Source organism: Leiobunum rupestre, chromosome 4 (genome assembly GCF_980474605.1).
Source record: "Leiobunum rupestre chromosome 4, qqLeiRupe1.1.hap1, whole genome shotgun sequence".
In the NCBI taxonomy this organism is placed as follows: Eukaryota; Metazoa; Arthropoda; class Arachnida; order Opiliones; family Sclerosomatidae; genus Leiobunum; species Leiobunum rupestre.
The window spans coordinates 1,923,383-1,941,006 of NC_143387.1; the positions used below are offsets into that span (position 1 = coordinate 1,923,383).

Here is a 17,624-nt window from a genome sequence, read left to right on the forward strand (position 1 = left end):
TACTAATTTTATGCTATACAATTCTAATAATTTAAGGTTTAGTCCCTTTTTGTTTTAAGTCATACAATCCTATTGAGGTTTTAATTTTTATTTTCAGTTTAACAGTCCGATTTTTTATTATATTCAATAATTTTATTATGCTCGCCGTTTTAGTCTAAAAAGTACCTGAAAATATTTAGGCGTACAAAATTCCATCAAATATCTGGAGCAGAAATCACATTATACAGAGGTTTAAAAGCGACATAAATAGTTATTAATACACATTAAAAAACATTCAGAAAACTTAACAATGTTCGAGTTGCCTGTTTTTCCCTTTTCCATTTTAATAACAATTTTTAAAATTTAGATATTTTTCACATTTTACGTATCTAATATTTCTTTCACCTCATTTTTGAACTTAAATTTGTTAATAGTAAAAAAACTAACCTCTCACAAACCGTATTACACGTATTTTGCATTCTTTTAATAGGATTTTTTGTTAAAGCGTTTTGACAGCAAAATAAATTTTGCTTTTTTGTATTAAATTTTGAAAAATTTAGATTAAGTTCCGCAATAGATCGGGACAATCGATACCGTTATTCAACAGATTATAAATAAACATTATATCGTGCAGGCGTATTCGGTTCTGTATCGCGGGCAAATTAAATCTCTTGATAATGGTTTTGTATCTCAAGTTTTCTACTGGCTGGAAGTTTAATGAATAGAGTTTTGCAAATTTATTTTGAATACCTTCTGCCACATTACGCCCAGCGCAAATCTAGCAGCAATATTCAATTTTGGACCGTATTAACGATATATACAAAATTAGAAAGATTCGCGGAGAGTTAAGATTCTTGGGTATTTTTAAAACTGCGCAGAGTCTTTTTGTACAAGCACTTGTTAAAGTTTTCACTTGCTTTTCAAAGCTGAGTTTAGAATCGAAAATTACTCGTAAGTCTTTTACCGAGGTTTGCCGTCAAGTAGAGTTCCATTTATTATATATGGGTAGTTTATTTTTCTGGTCGTTTTCCGAGTGAAACTTATAACCACGGTCTTTGAACTGTTTAAAGGTAAATTGTTTGCTATGCCCCAATCATAGATTTTATTTATATCTGCATTAAGAGTTTGGCAATCAGTAACTGAAGTTATGACACTATGTTTCTTATTATCATCCGCGTATGTTTTGATATGGTGTATGGTTTCGGCATTTGTCGACATTGGTAGATCGTTTGAAAATATTAAAAATAGCAGTGGGCCGAGGCATGACCCTTGGGGGACACCCATATTAACAGTCGTAACGATGCCATTGATTTTCAGGATATTCCAACGATTTGAGAGATATTATGAGAGGCAATTTCGAAGACTTCCGAACTTAACTTATCGTATATACTATTCTCCACCACACTCCCCCCTTTTCGGCTTTCCGTTGCTATGCAACGCGTTTTGAACTTTTTAATGTTTAGGCTTAGTTTCTCTTTTCGATATAGGCCTAACAGTCGCCAGCCAGATATCCCGCACGGTACTGATGAGTTCCAAATAGAACGAAACTGGTCTACCGTTGGAATTTCTGGCTATTTTATTTAGTTTTTATGTAGTTTATTACTCGAAGATCTATTTGATCCGAGATTCGCTCGAAGACCTATCGGTACGAGTTATTAGTAAATTTTTTCATTTCTTCAAATTTGTTTAGGATTTAGATATATTATCCCTTTTAATTATGGACTAATTTACTTTTTCGCGTATTTTATCATTCTAGAATACTAGACTTGAGCGTGAAATATTTAGCTAGCTTACTATATCTAAATGGATTATAAGGTAAATAATGCAAACATTTATAAATAAGGATTAGGCCAAAAAAGACATACATTTTAAAGATATTCAATATACATATATACTTAAAAATAGTTACAGTATGAGCTAGATATGCCGTATCTTCGACAATTCTTTGGCTCTTTTTTGTAGTAACATTAAAGGAACAAGATCATCAATAATTGTACTGGTTTTGGCCCAAATTGTTTTCGGCTTTTTTTCTCCTCTAGGAAGTGGCGCCCTCCTAAAAGTGCGGTTTTAAACTGCAACGTTTCAAGGTTATGGGGAAACCCCCTTCTACGTTCCTCCGTTTTTCCACTGACCTATTTCCTCTAAAAACGGGGTGTGGGGAGTGTCAAATTCTTCCGAAAGCCGAACAATAACGAATAGAATACTATACTTCTTGGAATTTTTGAATCGGGGCTAGCGAGAGGATGGCGGGGGGGGGGGGGGGGTTGAAAAAGAGCAAAGATCACTGGACAATAGCGACCACCTGTGCTCTGTACGCGATATTTCCCAGAAAAGTGTTTTACGAACGGCTTATCTCTCGAAATCCGCTCCTTTCTAACATTACAGCCTCGGTTTTCTGTGAAAGTGTAACCTGAGTTTACGTTCGTGCATCTAAAAACGTAGTTATTGAAAAATAGGGAATAACTACAATGAGTGTCGCGAAAGAAAACTTAGAAGGTTTACCAATAGAGATAGCCGCTATTGTTTTAGCTAAAACCAATAGCAAAGTCAGCGTAGAACCATGTAGATGCCGTAATTCTTGCCAAAGAGCCGCGGTTATTTCGGAAAATGCAAATAATAGTCGAGGACCACGTGGTGGATGTTCGTGCCGAGCCATGAGAGTTTTATGTAACGAAAACTGTAAATGTGCCCCGGGAAAAGTACCATGTACGAATAAAGGAGATGCGGAGAAAAATGAAGTTGTAAGTATAACTTTCTTAAATTTTATAAGTTCAAATGTTTATAAGAATTTCACGCTTGTATAAGTGTTCTCGGATCAAAATGAAATCAAAGGCGAAGACTTCCAAGGCCAAAAACGTAACGCCTAAAGATTCCGTGATAAACCTAATTCCGGAGGAAATCCTCTCAAATGTCACAGATTTCAATTTTCTTTCAAATGAAAATGATCTTGTTGAAGTTCCTGTCGAAATTGAGGTATGTAATACTCGTTTATTACGCGTTTAGCAACTATGAAAATAACTTATTTCCGAGCTTATTTCATATGAAATTTCAAATTTTACGTTTTTTATTTGCCCATTCATAATGAACTAATTAAAGGGATGATGGCCAGTTTATCATGAGTCATCCTCATGACTCACGAATGTCTATTTTGGGGGTAATGTTTCACATATTGTTGTAGAGTGTCCGGGTTATTAGGGGCTCATGATTTATAAATAAACATTGAACTCGGACATGGAAACCTAGGTTTTATTTAATCCACCTAATTTACGGTAGAATTAACCAATAGTAGCCATCATAGTAGTCACTATAGTAGTAGTAAATAATGAGAACAATTGGCGTAGATAGTAGGAAGTCCAATTTTGTTACAATCAGATGGGAGAAAGTTAACTCTTTACGAAGCAGTGGTGGTAATAGAATGGCAAGATTTTCCCCCGCTTGCAAATATAGCGCCTGCAATATTACGCACTTATCATTTTTGTCCGCCATTTACGAAGTCGCAGTCTAGTAATGATTTCCCAGAAGTATTATTTATATTTAGCTCTAACAAAAGAGTTACCTGGTTCTAGCTCTAACTAAGAGTTACCTCAATCCGACCCAAAATAGGTCTTTCTATAAAGTAACTTGGCCTTCTTGTTTATAATGAAAACTGTTTTTGCAAGGACGATTTACATTGACCATGATATATATTCTCCTTGGGTTTTACTCTCTCAGATGCTGAGAGGGTAAGATCCAAGGATAATTAATATCAATGTCAATTTAAATCATCCTTGCAAAGAACAGTTTTCATTATCCTAAGTGTCTTCTGTCTGTTTGTCTTGCGTCTGTTTCTCTATAGGCGTCCGAGTCGTTCAACCTAGGACCTCCAAATTTCTCACAGCTATTCTTATAGCGCAAAGGCAGCGAGTCGCGCTATTTCCATCGATTTCCAATTTGGTGAAAGTTAATTAAATAATGTTAAAAAGCGATTCAAAATCTATGTATTTTTGCCCCTGGAAAGGTGCCGTGAATCCTGCAACCTACAGCTGCAACCTAGCTGGGGCCCAACCCACACCTATTTTAGTTCTAGCTGGGGCCCGGCCGAAGGAAGGGCTACCCAGCTAGTAAACAATAAGGCCAAGTTAAGTTATAGAAAGACCTATTATATGAGTATGTCATGTTTGTTTTAATGGGGGATTGGTGGGTTGTTGTGCCCCCCCCCCCGTTTACCTGACACAGCTGAAACTCGCACACAATTTAGAGGTACTTCAGTAAAATAGATTGAAAAAGAATTTAACAGTCAATTGGATCCAAAATTATAAGAGCGCGTAATTTTTTTTAATTCGACAATCGAAAGCGAAACGACACTGGTTTATTTAGTTAGAGGGGTTCGATACCTAACCAACGACCTATCATTGATGGATGCCAGCTGGAGAAATTGCCAGCGTTATTTAAAATATTTTTTCAAATAAACACTTAGTGAATAGAACTATAAATTATTTGTAAAAAAAAATAATATTTTTGCAGAGCCTTGAAACAATGATTGAGGCAGAACTAAAGACGGCTGACAACTCCCAAGAACTGTTTTCAGACAGAATATACTACGAAATATCATCAGATTGTGAAAGAAATCAGGTATTATTATAATTATCATTCGTTTATTTATGATAGTGGTCATATACGGGGGCAGATCACTAAGCTTTAGAGTGGCCTAATAATCATGATTTAATCATTTTAATCATGATTTAATCATTTTAAGCACGATTTAATCATTTTTAACTTTATTTAATCATTTTTAACAAAAATTCACACTATGACCTGGTAAAATTTGAAATTCATACCTAAGACATTATGAGTTATTCCCCGTGGTTATGATTTTACATCCTGTTTATTTATTTACAATTTTTAGAACATTCCAAGTGAGTCAGAAGATAACGAAGATTTATTTGAACCGCCACAACCAAATAAAGCAAAATCAATAAGAAGTAACCGGAACCAGGAAAATCCGGCCAAAAGAAATATTTTTGCTACTGACTCGGATGAAGATACTTCAACCATTACTACAACGAAAAGGAAAGAAGTTGGAAAGAAACATTCCGGAAAAACAAAGCCAAATAAAAATTTGAAAAAGGCAGCTGCGTCTACTGCTGGTGCTGTTGATTCCAGCAGAGAAAATTTTGCAAAACAACATATGGAAGAAATAAGAGTGAGTATCAATTTATTGTTGGTTTAAATATTTTAAATTTTAATTAATTTGAAAAACAAATTTAGATTGCTTCTAAAACTGTTAGCCGAGATGCTTTGGAAAATTTCTTTGTGAAAGTAGCACCACAACTACCAGAGGCATTATCCATAATATATGCTACTAATGACGAAAGTAATGGTTAAGTAATTAAACATAATAAAATATGAATATTAAAGTGCCAGGTAAGCTTATATTGAATTCTTGTAATTTTAGATGAAGTGACTGACAAAGAAAATAGAGATGTAGAACCACCCGCACCCTCTTCACCTCCTCAAAAGAAACCGAAGTGTATATGTGGAAATTGTAGGCCAATGCCGACAGAAGACGAAAACAAGTGTTGTCGACAAGTACTCTGCGTTACTACAAGAGCCATGATCAACTTGGTGTGTCTGTACAGACCCATACTTCAAATAAGCATGCGGTTCAGAAAAGAGGCTGCAAGGCGTAGAGGGCTGAACGCCGATAACGAAAATTTCCGGTAATTAACATAATTTGTTCTGATTTGTTTGAGTTTCTAATTTTCCTTTAGTTATCACGCATATCGCAATTACACGCTTTTGGATTATGGACGTTTGGGTGCGGGCAATAGGATTGTTATACCATCGTGTTGTGTTCTGGAAATAAGAAGAGCGTTTCCCTCGCCAAATGGTGGGTATACTGGATTCAGACGTGGCCGTATTGTTGAAGGCTATTAAATTTATCAGTTTTCAACTTTGATAATAAAAATAAAGTTTGAATTTTATTCATTCTATTTTTTAAAATCTAACATTTTTACAGTATTAGAGACCCTTTGGTAAATCGTGATTGGTAGTTAGCCAGAATGTCATCTTTATCCGGCTTGTCTTGCATGCTTATATGTTTAGAAAGATTTCTTGGATCTGTTACATCAAGAATTGATGGATCTGTCATTTTACCCTATTATAATTTATAATGGTTATAAAACTGAAAATGTAATGTCATGTCATAGAATGAAAATATCTTACTTTAAATTTAATCTTTTCTTCAAAGATTTTTTCCACTACTGAGTCAATATAAGTGTACCTCTTTGGTTCGTATAATTTTCCAATAGCCCAGTTTTTGGCCTTTTTATTCCAAAAAAGTTTGTACTTTGGGTTTCCATTTCCATCACAAGATTCTTTTCGATCAACGTGGCAGTTATAATCAATTGCTGCTATTGTTATCCGTGTACAATAACTTTCCCATCTTTCAGATGAGTCGCAATTAAATTATGTTTTATAATATATAGGTATAATTTAACTTACGTGTAAAAATTCTTCTTGGAGGCATAGGCAAGAATCAAATTGTTGAAACATTCTATAAACCCGGTGTGCCTGTAAAAAAATTATAAACTTAATCAAATCAATTTATAAAGAACATTCGTATTTAACCAACACTACCGAAAGTTAGTATAATACTGTAAGTTATCCTCAAAGTATTTATTCTGAACTATATTTTCCAAGGCTTTGTACGCTGGAGAATTTTCATTTAGCCAATCTTTATTCCTCTTATCTTCTGGTAAAGGTATTTCGTGATTACAGGCAAATCCCGCTCCAAAATCAGTTAACCACTCATGGTAGTTAGTTACGTGATTAAGACAACTTTGGAAACTTGCCTAGGTAAAATAACAACAAAATAGTTGTAAGTGATGTTACTTCAAATGGCATAAGACAAAAGCTTAACCAGTAGCAAATCATAGTCTCCCTCACAATCCCTAGCACAGTACCACAGATGGTTTCGAATATCCTTAGCCCATTCTGCTAATACTGAACATCCTTTCTGATGTGAAGCCTTGATTGGCGAAATGCATTATATATCACAGTTGTATTGATAATTTTTTTTTATTAAGACCACTACTTCTATTATTTTCTTGTGCAAGTTTTTCCCTCCATGCCATATGTCGAGTGAGAGTCTTGCATCCTTCAAAACTCTGCCTGATTTGCCTAAATAAAACATTTTATAAGGTGGTGTTTGATCAATATTTTTATCATATAACATACCCATTTCGGATTTTATTTGAGAATGCGCATCGCTCACCACTTCAACAATTTTAATTCCATGATCAGCTGCTTTCGTCATTATTTCTTGTGAAGCTTTTTTAAAACCGATTAACTCCATGTTGCAACTTTTTCCATTCGCTTGGCGCACATCAACATTACATATAGCCAATATTTTTTTGGTTTTTATGTCGGCAAAGGTGTATGTACAGTAAGTACAACTATGACCAGGTGAGTCCATCCGCCCATCGCCTGCAATAACAAGTTCTTGATCTCCTTCTAAGTCGTCATAAACTTTATCTTGGAGTATTTGCCAATAATTTTGAATTGCTTGTCTAATGAAATGCCTCTGATAACTGTTAGGAAAATAATACTTTTAGAAAATGTTGAGTTTCTCTAATATAAATTTCATACCGGTAAAACGTATCTTTTGATATGAGATGTATTTTTGAAAAATTAGCAAGTTTCACTATTTTAGTAAATTCATGACCAGCTAACAATATTCCACTGGCAACTTTAATATTCCCCGCAAAGATGCCATGAAAACACTTTTGGCTGTACCACAAACCCTTTTAAAATTTTGTTGTATTGTTTTATTTGAAATGAACGCAAAAAGCAATATGTCTAAACGTGTAAAGTTACTTTTTTGTGTTGCTTGCCTCCCCCTGCTGAGCATTTCCAAGAAAATATTAGAGCTGTTCCACGGAAGGTAGATTTGTATTCCACTGCAGCACCACAAAAGCAATTCAGTCCAAAAGCTTGTTTTACTAAATTTTCGAGGTTGGAGAAAAATACCAATACTATTTCTTCTTGGACTGCGTCTTTTGGAGTTGGGTCAGAAATAATTAGGTCCTGAAACTATAATAAGACAACGGTGCATTAACTTAAATATCCTTTTCATAGTAGAATGCAATATAGTACCTGATTTGCAAGATGTTGACAGTTGTCAACCAGAAGGGGAGACGTAAATGTTGAGCTCACACCGCCTGCGGGACTTATGAATAATTGAGGGGGTTCTATTGTTGACTGTCTGAGTGTAACAATTAAATTTATTACATATTTCATTAAAATAATTTCAAGTAAGCCAGGCCTACTCCAGCCTTTCCAGGTGCTATTACTGTGTAGCGTAATGGCGACCAGTAGGCAGACTGGTCGACATTACGCTACCGGAAATGATGTTTAAACGTGTTTTAACTACCTCGTGCAACTTACCGATTGTTTACGTACAAAGGAGACTGTGCATAGGTAGATAATGGACTTGTTACATGATCAGTTACGGTCTGTAATTTCTCATTGAAAGATGACCTAAATTTAAAATTTTAATCAGCCAAAACATCGTTAATGCAATCACTTTACAACTATCTTACAACATTGGGGTAGAAACCAGTCTATTTTGCCTAAACCCAATTCTAGTACTCCTAGGAGTTAGGTCGTTAGTACGACAGAACATTTCAGTTTGAGTAGATACCTCAGAGGCTGAAAATACCACAATTTGTGAAAAAAATACTATATAGAATAACGTATAATTATATTTAGTAAGTATTATCTTATTTACATTTTTTCTTTGAATAACTAAAGTGATTTTCTTGACATTTATCAAAGTATTGTTTTTTTCCACATTCCAATTCATCCCTAAAATTCATTTACCATTAGTTCTATCTATAATCTAAACTAATTAAAGAATAAAAACAATATAATATAATATAATATAAAGAATTAATCTTACAGTCTTTTGAAAAGATGTGCAGCAAATTGTTCATTAGTAAGATACAATCGTTTACGTTCGCGGGACCATCTTTCAAACATCTCCAAACCCAAGTTAACTTTGTAAGTTTTATTTACTTTATTATCTTGCGGTGGATCCATCGTTGATTAAAAATTGATTACGACGAAAACCGATTTACCGAACTCGCGATATTTTTCAAGAATTTGGCCTATTAAAAAGATATAAAACCGTTACAGCCGGAGCTCATAAATAACGCACGGGCTCTATAACAAGAGAAAAGAATAGCAGTCTTAGAATATAAAGCGGCAAAACCCTTTCTTTAGGCAGAGTTGGTTAGGCGAGAAAGCAGAAGGGCCCATTTACTAACGGATCTCCCTAAAAACTGTACATGGACTCGACCGTCTTCGCCAGCTAGCCAAGTTTTTAGCCGTTATCCGAACAAAACCCTCAAAAGGGCCAGTCGAACGGTGGCGCCATCTAAATCGAAAACCCAAACTACAATTCGATTTTTTTTTTAAATAGAGTGCGATCTTGTTCCTTTAATCTCTTCAGATTATGGTCCGAAGTATTTCCCCAGATGGTTATACAGAAATATAAATATGCATATATGAGCGAATAATACAATTGTAGACGGGCTTTTTTACCGAATATATTACGGTTTTGCTGTAGGAGATAAACACCGTACGACACTTTTTTAGCAATATAGTTGATATGGTTGTTCCAATTAAGAAATGGATCGTACCACACACCAAGGTATTTATAGGTAAAAACTTTTAATCGGGTCTGTCCAAAAACTACCGACTCATTTCTCGTTCGATCTTTGTTTATGTTCGAAAGTATCATAAATACCGTTTTATCACTATTTAATTCTAAGAAATTATCCTGCAGCCACATTAATTTTATTTAGGGTTACATTTGTATTTATTATAAGATTATCTAGGTAAGGGCCGGAATTTAAACAAATCGTATCATCAATTACAGCTAGGTCGTTAACAAACAGATTAAACAAGAGTGGGGACAAAATAGAGCCCTGAAGGACCCCTTTATACACATATCTTTTATTAGACACTTGATTATTGAGCTTAGTTTAATTAGGGCGACTACTTAAATATGATTTGATCCAGTTATAACTTTAACCTCTAATACCCATGATTTTTAATTTTTCCAATAATCGCTTAAGATTTACAGAGTCAAATGCCATTTTCAGATCCAAGAACACTGTTAAAATTCTCTCTAAACCCACATTGTTTTTCGGAGATTAATTTATACTTAGTTACAAAGTACAATAACCTAGAGTAAAAACAGCGGTGAAAAATTGGTCTATAGCTAGTGGGTAAGTTTTTATCTTTGCTTTTATAGATCGGTGTGATGATTGATTTTTGAAACGTTCAGGGTAAATTCCTAGCGCGAATGACATATTTATTAGAGTATTTAATGGATATATTAAAAAAGATTCCGCTAACTTAATAATTTTCGGTGAAATATCATCGTATCCTGGGGCTGAATTAGTATTTAAATACTTTATTATTGATAGGTATTTCAACGGGCTCAGATTGAGCAGGGGTAAAAAAGAGTGAAAGTTATCTGGTGTATTTTGGATTAAAAACCCACTTCTCTGTTTGCCCTTACCAATCAGCTCATTAATCAAATTCCAAGACTTTTCCGGGTTGCCTTGGGTGGACGATCACGCGCTATTATAAAAATTTACACGTTGAGTTCCTTATTAAATTATTACAGATATTTCTACAGACTATACATTTTTAAGTTTTCATCGGTTTTATTTCGATTGTATATATTTTTAAGTTTTCGTTTATCTTTAATATGAGTAATGATATTTTCAGTGGTCCATTAGTGGGAGTCACTTCTGGTGACCACATAGTAAGGAAAACAGTCATTGTACAGTTTCAGGAGAAAGTCGTGGAAATCACTGAAAGCTAAAATAACGTCTGACTATTCTATCATATGTTTCCAGTTTTTAGTTTATTTACATATTTCGTAATATTTGTTTTCGAGAAGTTTCTTATGCGCAATTTAGGTTTAGAAGTATTCTGAGCCTCATAATTAGCACTGATCGGGAAATGATCCGATACATCAATATCATTAAGAACCGAGGTAGCTAAAGGTAAGTTGGAGTAGCAGTATTTACATTTACTCAAGTGGGATGAGATATTAACTGCGAAAGACCATAGCTTTGAGTAAGATCTAGCAATCGTTGAGAAGTACTGTTATTTTGTAAAATATTAATATTGGAAATATACAATGATGATTTTTTTCGCCGTTGGCGACCCCATTTTAACCATAGATAATTCCAGAGAGTAAAGAAACTGAGTGAAACTATTACCGGGTCTGTACACAACTGAGATATAGATATCGTTAATTTTTATAGTAAAAATTTCACAGTGCTCATTTAAAATATTACATGCGTGGACAACTTCAAAGTTAACGTTCTTTTTGAAGTAGAAGCCGACGCCTCCTCCATTTTTATCAGTTCACCGACAAACGACTTCAGCAGCAAAGTCGAATCTATATTTATAACTAAGGGGTTCAAAAGTTGCTTGATGCCTTGGGTATTAGCTATAATTTTTAGGATTACAATCAAGGAATTCTTTGATCAGTCCATCGGGAATTCCAATATGGTAGTTATCGGTGCTCTTCAAATTCAAGCACAATCCGTTAGGCTTAGCATGTAGTTTAATCTTAATTTCATTATCAAGTCCGAATTCTTTTAAACTTTCATCAAGGGCGGTTATGAGCTTTCTTACCACACTGTATCGTAGTATATTTCCGTTTTAGTCTCTCTCCGCTTTAATTTTACCCACTTTTACCGAAAATTTATAGTACGGAAAGTGTTGGACGTTTTTAACTGTTTTTGTCGAAACAATTTTTAAATGATCTTTTTTTTCAGTAATATTCTTCCGTGTTGTTGGTAGGATAATTACGATTATCCCTACTTCAGTTATTGGTCAAGCCTAAATCGAAATGGTTCTCTTTATTCTGTACCAGCGATTGTCAAATTTATGCTTAACCATGGTGCTCTATTTATATTAACAAATAAAATTAATCAAGACTTAATTGAACAGCAATTTATTATTCTTTAATTACTAACCCCACAATTCAAGAATACATGCATAATTGTAGGCGACTTAATACTATTCGAGCAATTAAGAAGAAATAAGAAATTATTATTATTTCAATTAGGAACTTTATTTATCACAAAATTCATATTTAAAGTATTTTCAGTTAATTCGCTTTTATTGCCTGTAAAGTTGGTCTTATACCTTTGCTACCCATTATTGGTATTAACTTTTGATTTTTCTTGCTAGAGCTTTTCCTTTCATTTTTTAAAAATAAGTGTACAATAATTGGCAAATGTTTAACCCGCAACTCAACTCAGCCAACATATTTTTTAAGATGTTAATGATATCGCCATGGCGTTGCATCTGTTCATTTGTTAAACTTTCCACTAATTCCAAAATATATTTCCCGAGTCAGTGATGGGGACTAGATGACCTCTACTTATTGTTTGCTGGTAACATTTATTTTCATATACTGGCGTATCTTGAGTAGCTATGAAATTGTCCTAAATTGTGGTTTTTTAATCGAGATCTTTTAGCATCCTAACTTTACGCAATGCAAATCCTGCTGTGTAACGCAGGGCATTTTGTTTATCCAGTGTCGGCGCGTAATCCTTGAAGCCCGAATTATCTTATTCAACCTTGTCTTTTACAGATACCAAAACTAAATATTTATCATACATGCGAACAAGGAAGGAGTGCGCCAATACATTTTTGGATAAATCTGGAAGCTCCTCAATAGCCTTTACCGAATTGAAATCTTAAACATTGTAATCTTAAAAGAAGTGCGATTGTCGATATTTCCTTGATTAAATAAAATGGGTTTTTCACTTACTCATTTATCTTTTCATTTCCGGAATTTTGGAGGGCTTTTATAAAGTAACCATTCCAAATTAACAGTCTCTTTATTTGTGAGATTTTATCGCTCAACTTATTAACTAAAATTATTCTTCGTTGTCTTGCACAAATGATAACTTGTTTGGCATTAGCTAAGTTTTCCAAGTTGCTTAATTTTATCACAGCAAATTAAAAGGAATTTTGAATGGTATTTCAAATTCATCTTGAAAAAATATAAAGGTATAAGAAATTTTGGGGCTTTTAAAGTTTAAAAATTACGACAATCGGCTACATTCCTCGTTTTAAGCGTCGGCTTCTTCTAAAGAAATTCCAACTATTTAATTCTCTATCAGTTGATAGGAAGTCACTGCTCGACTCATCACAAAATAACGCCATTCTTTTTAAAAATTTAAAACTTAATTTGACAACAGAACTAATTTACCCAATTTGTTTACCAGTATTCGCACGAAAGATAATATCTTCTTTTATATTAATTTCATCCATTATCAGAGTTACGTATTATTGATGCTCTTTAAAGTTTTCAAGCAAATTTTCTCGGCCCTGACTATAAGCTTCGTCAAGAAACCCAGATGTCAAACCAATATAGGAAGAATGGTTATAGAGATTTCTCTTGGACGGAAGGTTTCAAAAAGTCGCTTGATGACTTAGGCCTAAGGTGGTGCCTTGGGTATTAGCCTAGCTGATTATTATTATTATTATTAATGCAACTTGATGAAAATGTTTAGCATGCTCTAGCTGGCTGTATCTACAAATGGATACATCATTTAAAGTATGAGGTTTACAACGTCTTTGCTTCTTGTTTTTTTTTTAATTTTTAAAAGGAAAGTTGTTCTACAAAAAGACGTTTGACGGTATTTTTGGTAGATCACCCAACTGTTGTTCTTGAAGGCACGAAAAGAAATCACCGGGTTTTTTTTCAGACTTTTTCCACATATTTCATCATATAATCTTGACTTTTCTTATTGTTTCTTAGATCACTTCTTTTGTAATTCTTCCCTAGACATGTAACTGTACCATTTTTACCAGATGTTTTGAATTTGACTTGTTTCATAACGGACCTCTGTGTAGGGTTCCGATAATAGAAACATGGCTTGCATAGGCTACTACTCACTAAGTTTCTTTTTTGAAATTTGCATTTTTACCTTTAACAAATCACAAAGGTAAGAATGCAAGGCATTGGGATAATGGTTTGTTAATCCCTGCTTCTTCACATAATTTTGGTGATTGAATTCCTGAGAATAATTAAAACAAATCTAAAGCTCTCACAAAAACAAGAATATCTTCTATATGTCGAAGTTGAGGTAAAGCTTTAAATATTGCTTGATTTAGATCTAGAGGTTTCCTTAATATGACATCGTTTTTTATGTTAGTTTATCATTTATTATGCATTCCATTTCTGTCTTGCCCTTTTCAATGTTTTGTTTTGAAAATCCAAACCCACCGGCTATTGTAGAAAAGCCCAATCATCTGTAATATCTTTTACGATAAACGTTTGTCTATAAAAATTTTGTATTAATTTTTAAAAGGTTATCAATTAACTGAAAAAGAACCACTTAAAGCTGGAATATTAACACTGTCACCTTGATTCAGAATATACTCAGTTTTATCCTGATCTAGAATACTCTGTGTTTGAATTTCACCGTTGCGCAGAACAACGTTCGTATCTGCGGTCAGTGTGTAACCTTCTTCCTTAATAAAATTGAACCAATAAATATAAGGAAATTTAATATCATTATAAATTTCATGGTTTTAGTATGAACATACTTAAGTGGCTATCTAATATTTTGGCTACCGTCAGTGCTATCTGTCTGTTCACCGAAAATGTTTCCAGATTATGGATTAATTCAAATGAGTCTGAATTGGAATCACTACAAATATTTTACGGAAGACAATCAGAGTTAAATAATACTCAACTACGATAATCTGAAATATCGACCGTTCCATTGTTCTGATTCTGAAAAAGCAAATTATTGAGTAAAATTTTAGAAAATACTGCAATTAATAAATACATTATAGCTGTATTTACCATTACATTTAGTGTCTCAATCGTTTCTTTGAAATGCCTCCCCTCAAAATGCTCTTCACATAAGTAAAACTTTTGGCTTTTAAGTGAATTTATTGTAAGGAATGCATCAAATCGACCACACGCCTTAATCCATCGGAGACTACTTTTAATATACTTTCTTGGTCTTGGGAATGTATAGAATAAAAGTAAACAATATTTACTGTGTTATAAGAAAAGCTTGACATATCGGTCAGATTGGCAAATATATCGTTCGGCATGGCGAATATTTTCTAGTCGGCAAAGCTTTGACATAAGGAGACTTGAGTTCGAGATGGTCAAAGAAGAGTTTTAGTCGGCATTGAGACGACGAAAGCCCTTAAAATTCCTTTCTTTCTCAACAAAATGATTAATCAGTCCTTCACTGACTATATTACGGAATACCACAAGGAACTATCATTGGACCAATTATATTTCTAATTTATATTAATGAATTGTGCTACAGAAATTGACGGGAATCTAATATCTTTCGCTAATGATTCCACTATCATATTCGAAGATACTACTTGGCCTGAAGTATTTAATAAAGTACAACTGGCTTTAAATAAAATATATGATACCCTCAATACACATTTATTTACTCTAAATAAAAAAAAATTAAATATATCTGCTTTTCAAGTAGAACGCATACTGATCTGTTAAATAAAATAATTATCCATAGAAATAGATGTACAAAATGTAATAATAATTGTTTGGAAGTTGAACGTGTTTATAGTCGTCATAAATTTTGCATACTCCGTGGATTTCTATCTTTTCGTTGGCTTAGAGTCGTTTATTTTTCTCTAATACAATCAATACGTTACGATTGTATTAGAGAAAAATAAACGACTCTAAGCCAACGAAAAGATTTTATATAAACGATTTAAAGTCTTCTCTCCCAAACATTTATACGCGAAAGAAATTCTGCTGTATACTTTTAAAATTAGAGAAACATTAGTTCTACCCAATGTATGTAAGATGCGTTTTATTAGTAGTGAAAATGTTGAGATCGAAAAAATGTCCGAGGAAAGTTAAATCGAACTATAAAAGAATGTGAAATTTTATCTTTATTTAAAACTAAAAGTATAGCTTGGTTAATTTGTACCGATATATATAAATTGTATGATATGCTATAAACGTAAAAATTATATTTTCTTTTTGTAATTCCCTCCCTTCAGAGTTATTGTTTTTTTTTGTTTTTTCCGAATAAATCTATACGTTTTATTATGTAACCCTCGCCATGCTCCAGCAATCTTTGCTTCTGTGGAATTTTTGGGTGATGTATTAATTACTTTAAAACTTTCTTGTATTTAAAATAAGGCATGAATAAATTAAATAAAAATAAAAATAATTTATATAATACAAGATGGGAGGTTCACGCGAAAGCGACTGCGGGTCATAATGAAAGCTATGCCGAAATTGTAGAAGCACTAAGTAAAATGTTCTCTGATGTAACTGAAAAAGGAGATACTATTAGACAGGCTAAAAACCTTCAAGAAAAAATGGAAGAATTTAAATTGGTTTTTATGCTTATCCTTTGGACCCAATTACTAGATCAATTTCACAAAGTTAGCAAGGCTCTTCAAAGCTCAAAAATTTCATTGAGCAAGTGTGCAAATCTCTATAGCTCACTGTTGCAGTTCGTATCAGAGAAAAGGACTGATTTTCTTGAAATTGAACATAAAGAAAAATGTACACTAGCGGATGTATATTACACGCCACCGATAACACTAGTCATCTTATTAATATAAAAAACGCCACTAATATTGTAACCGCCCACCACTACCTCAAATGAAACATACACGCATCTTCAAAAAATCTTAAACGTAAAACCAACCAATGTCTCAATAATAAAATTAAAATAACACGACTGATACTTCATGGTTTGAAAAAAAATTTAATTGTTATAAACGTTAAAATTGCGAGCTTTCGGGCTTACAAAGTTAACTTCTATGTTTGTATTCACTTACAAAAACCAGACCTGATGATGCCTCTGAATAGAGTGTGAAACTAGTTGTCAATTTTATTTGTTTTTAAATAAAATATTTATTACTTAAAGAGATAGTGTCAGAATTTTCTAAGTATATGAAGTTTTTTCATCAATTATTGAAAAATATAGTAAAGAAAAATAAAGTTATAAAACATTTGGTATAAATATAAATATTCACGATTAATTTGAAATTATAAAATAGAAAGATAGCGTAACTTTTTTGATCACATACTGTCTACGTCAGAGATAGGTTGATTATTATTGGTTGCTACTAGAGCTGGAATTCTGGAAATATAATTTTGATGGGATTACAGGAGGAAATTTTACTCCCATCGCTTTCTTTTGATCCGAGTTTCCCGCTTTCGCACGCTTTAAGACCCTCATTCGATGAAAAGTAATGGAAAGATAAGCCACTTTTGTTGTTATTATTACTGCAGGAAGGAAATGCAGAATACACTGTGGTGCCCATGGTCTTCGGTGCTTTCGGTGGCATCTTTCCGTAGAATATAAATATTGTTATAATGATAATTATATATAAACAATACCTTTTTACCGATTTTTACTTCAATTTCTACTTTGAAAATAATATTTTTACACGTAGCCGGCTCGTGAAGTAGTGATTCGAGAATCTCGAACCGCGTGGTCCGCGAGAAGGAAGTAAAAAAACGCGCTTACAAATCCTCTACGCGATAGTAGAAAAAGACTACTGGAAATTCCCCGCCGCTCGAGCGCGCCGAAATC

The 17,624-nt window shown here is 33.5% G+C and overlaps 2 protein-coding genes and 2 long non-coding RNA genes across 4 annotated transcripts; 1 reads left to right on the forward strand and 3 right to left on the reverse strand.

Moving 5' to 3' along the window:
* The first annotated feature begins 5,588 nt into the window (after positions 1 to 5,588).
* On the forward strand, positions 5,589 to 5,942 carry LOC149945867 (uncharacterized). The gene is made up of 2 exons (XR_016480413.1): positions 5,589 to 5,678; positions 5,730 to 5,942. It is a non-coding gene; the product is annotated as an uncharacterized LOC149945867 (long non-coding RNA).
* A 29-nt stretch (positions 5,943 to 5,971) lies between these two features.
* LOC149945868 (uncharacterized) lies at positions 5,972 to 7,359 on the reverse strand. The gene is made up of 7 exons (XM_090173763.1): positions 7,198 to 7,359; positions 7,055 to 7,140; positions 6,881 to 6,988; positions 6,598 to 6,812; positions 6,463 to 6,531; positions 6,184 to 6,403; positions 5,972 to 6,115 (listed from the first exon to the last, which is right to left on the reverse strand). Exons 1-7 carry the CDS (start codon positions 7,313 to 7,315, stop codon positions 5,972 to 5,974), a joined length of 960 nt encoding a protein of 319 aa, XP_090029889.1. The 5' UTR covers positions 7,316 to 7,359.
* A 63-nt stretch (positions 7,360 to 7,422) lies between these two features.
* Positions 7,423 to 8,192, reverse strand: LOC149945869 (uncharacterized). The gene is made up of 4 exons (XR_016480676.1): positions 8,116 to 8,192; positions 7,837 to 8,052; positions 7,609 to 7,763; positions 7,423 to 7,550 (listed from the first exon to the last, which is right to left on the reverse strand). It is a non-coding gene; the product is annotated as an uncharacterized LOC149945869 (long non-coding RNA).
* Positions 8,193 to 8,308: 116 nt separating this feature from the next.
* LOC149945870 (uncharacterized) lies at positions 8,309 to 9,060 on the reverse strand. Its single transcript, XM_090173774.1, has 5 exons — positions 8,921 to 9,060; positions 8,750 to 8,826; positions 8,562 to 8,670; positions 8,407 to 8,499; positions 8,309 to 8,357 (listed from the first exon to the last, which is right to left on the reverse strand). The coding sequence occupies exons 1-5, from the start codon at positions 9,058 to 9,060 to the stop codon at positions 8,309 to 8,311; spliced, it is 468 nt and encodes a 155-aa protein (XP_090029900.1).
* Between the last annotated feature and the right edge of the window lie 8,564 nt (positions 9,061 to 17,624).

Coding starts and splice junctions, on each gene's coding strand:
- LOC149945868 (XM_090173763.1), bottom strand. CDS start 7,315: ATGGAGTTAATCGGTTTTAAAAAAGCTTCACAAGAAATAATGACGAAA. Junction 6,813..6,880: donor GAGACTATGATTTGCTACTG/GTTAAGCTTTTG, acceptor TATTTTACCTAG/GCAAGTTTCCAAAGTTGTCT. Junction 6,404..6,462: donor TCCAAGAAGAATTTTTACAC/GTAAGTTAAATT, acceptor CTCATCTGAAAG/ATGGGAAAGTTATTGTACAC.
- LOC149945870 (XM_090173774.1), bottom strand. CDS start 9,060: ATGGATCCACCGCAAGATAATAAAGTAAATAAAACTTACAAAGTTAAC. Junction 8,671..8,749: donor TAGTTATTCAAAGAAAAAAT/GTAAATAAGATA, acceptor TGGTATTTTCAG/CCTCTGAGGTATCTACTCAA. Junction 8,358..8,406: donor CCTTTGTACGTAAACAATCG/GTAAGTTGCACG, acceptor CATTTCCGGTAG/CGTAATGTCGACCAGTCTGC.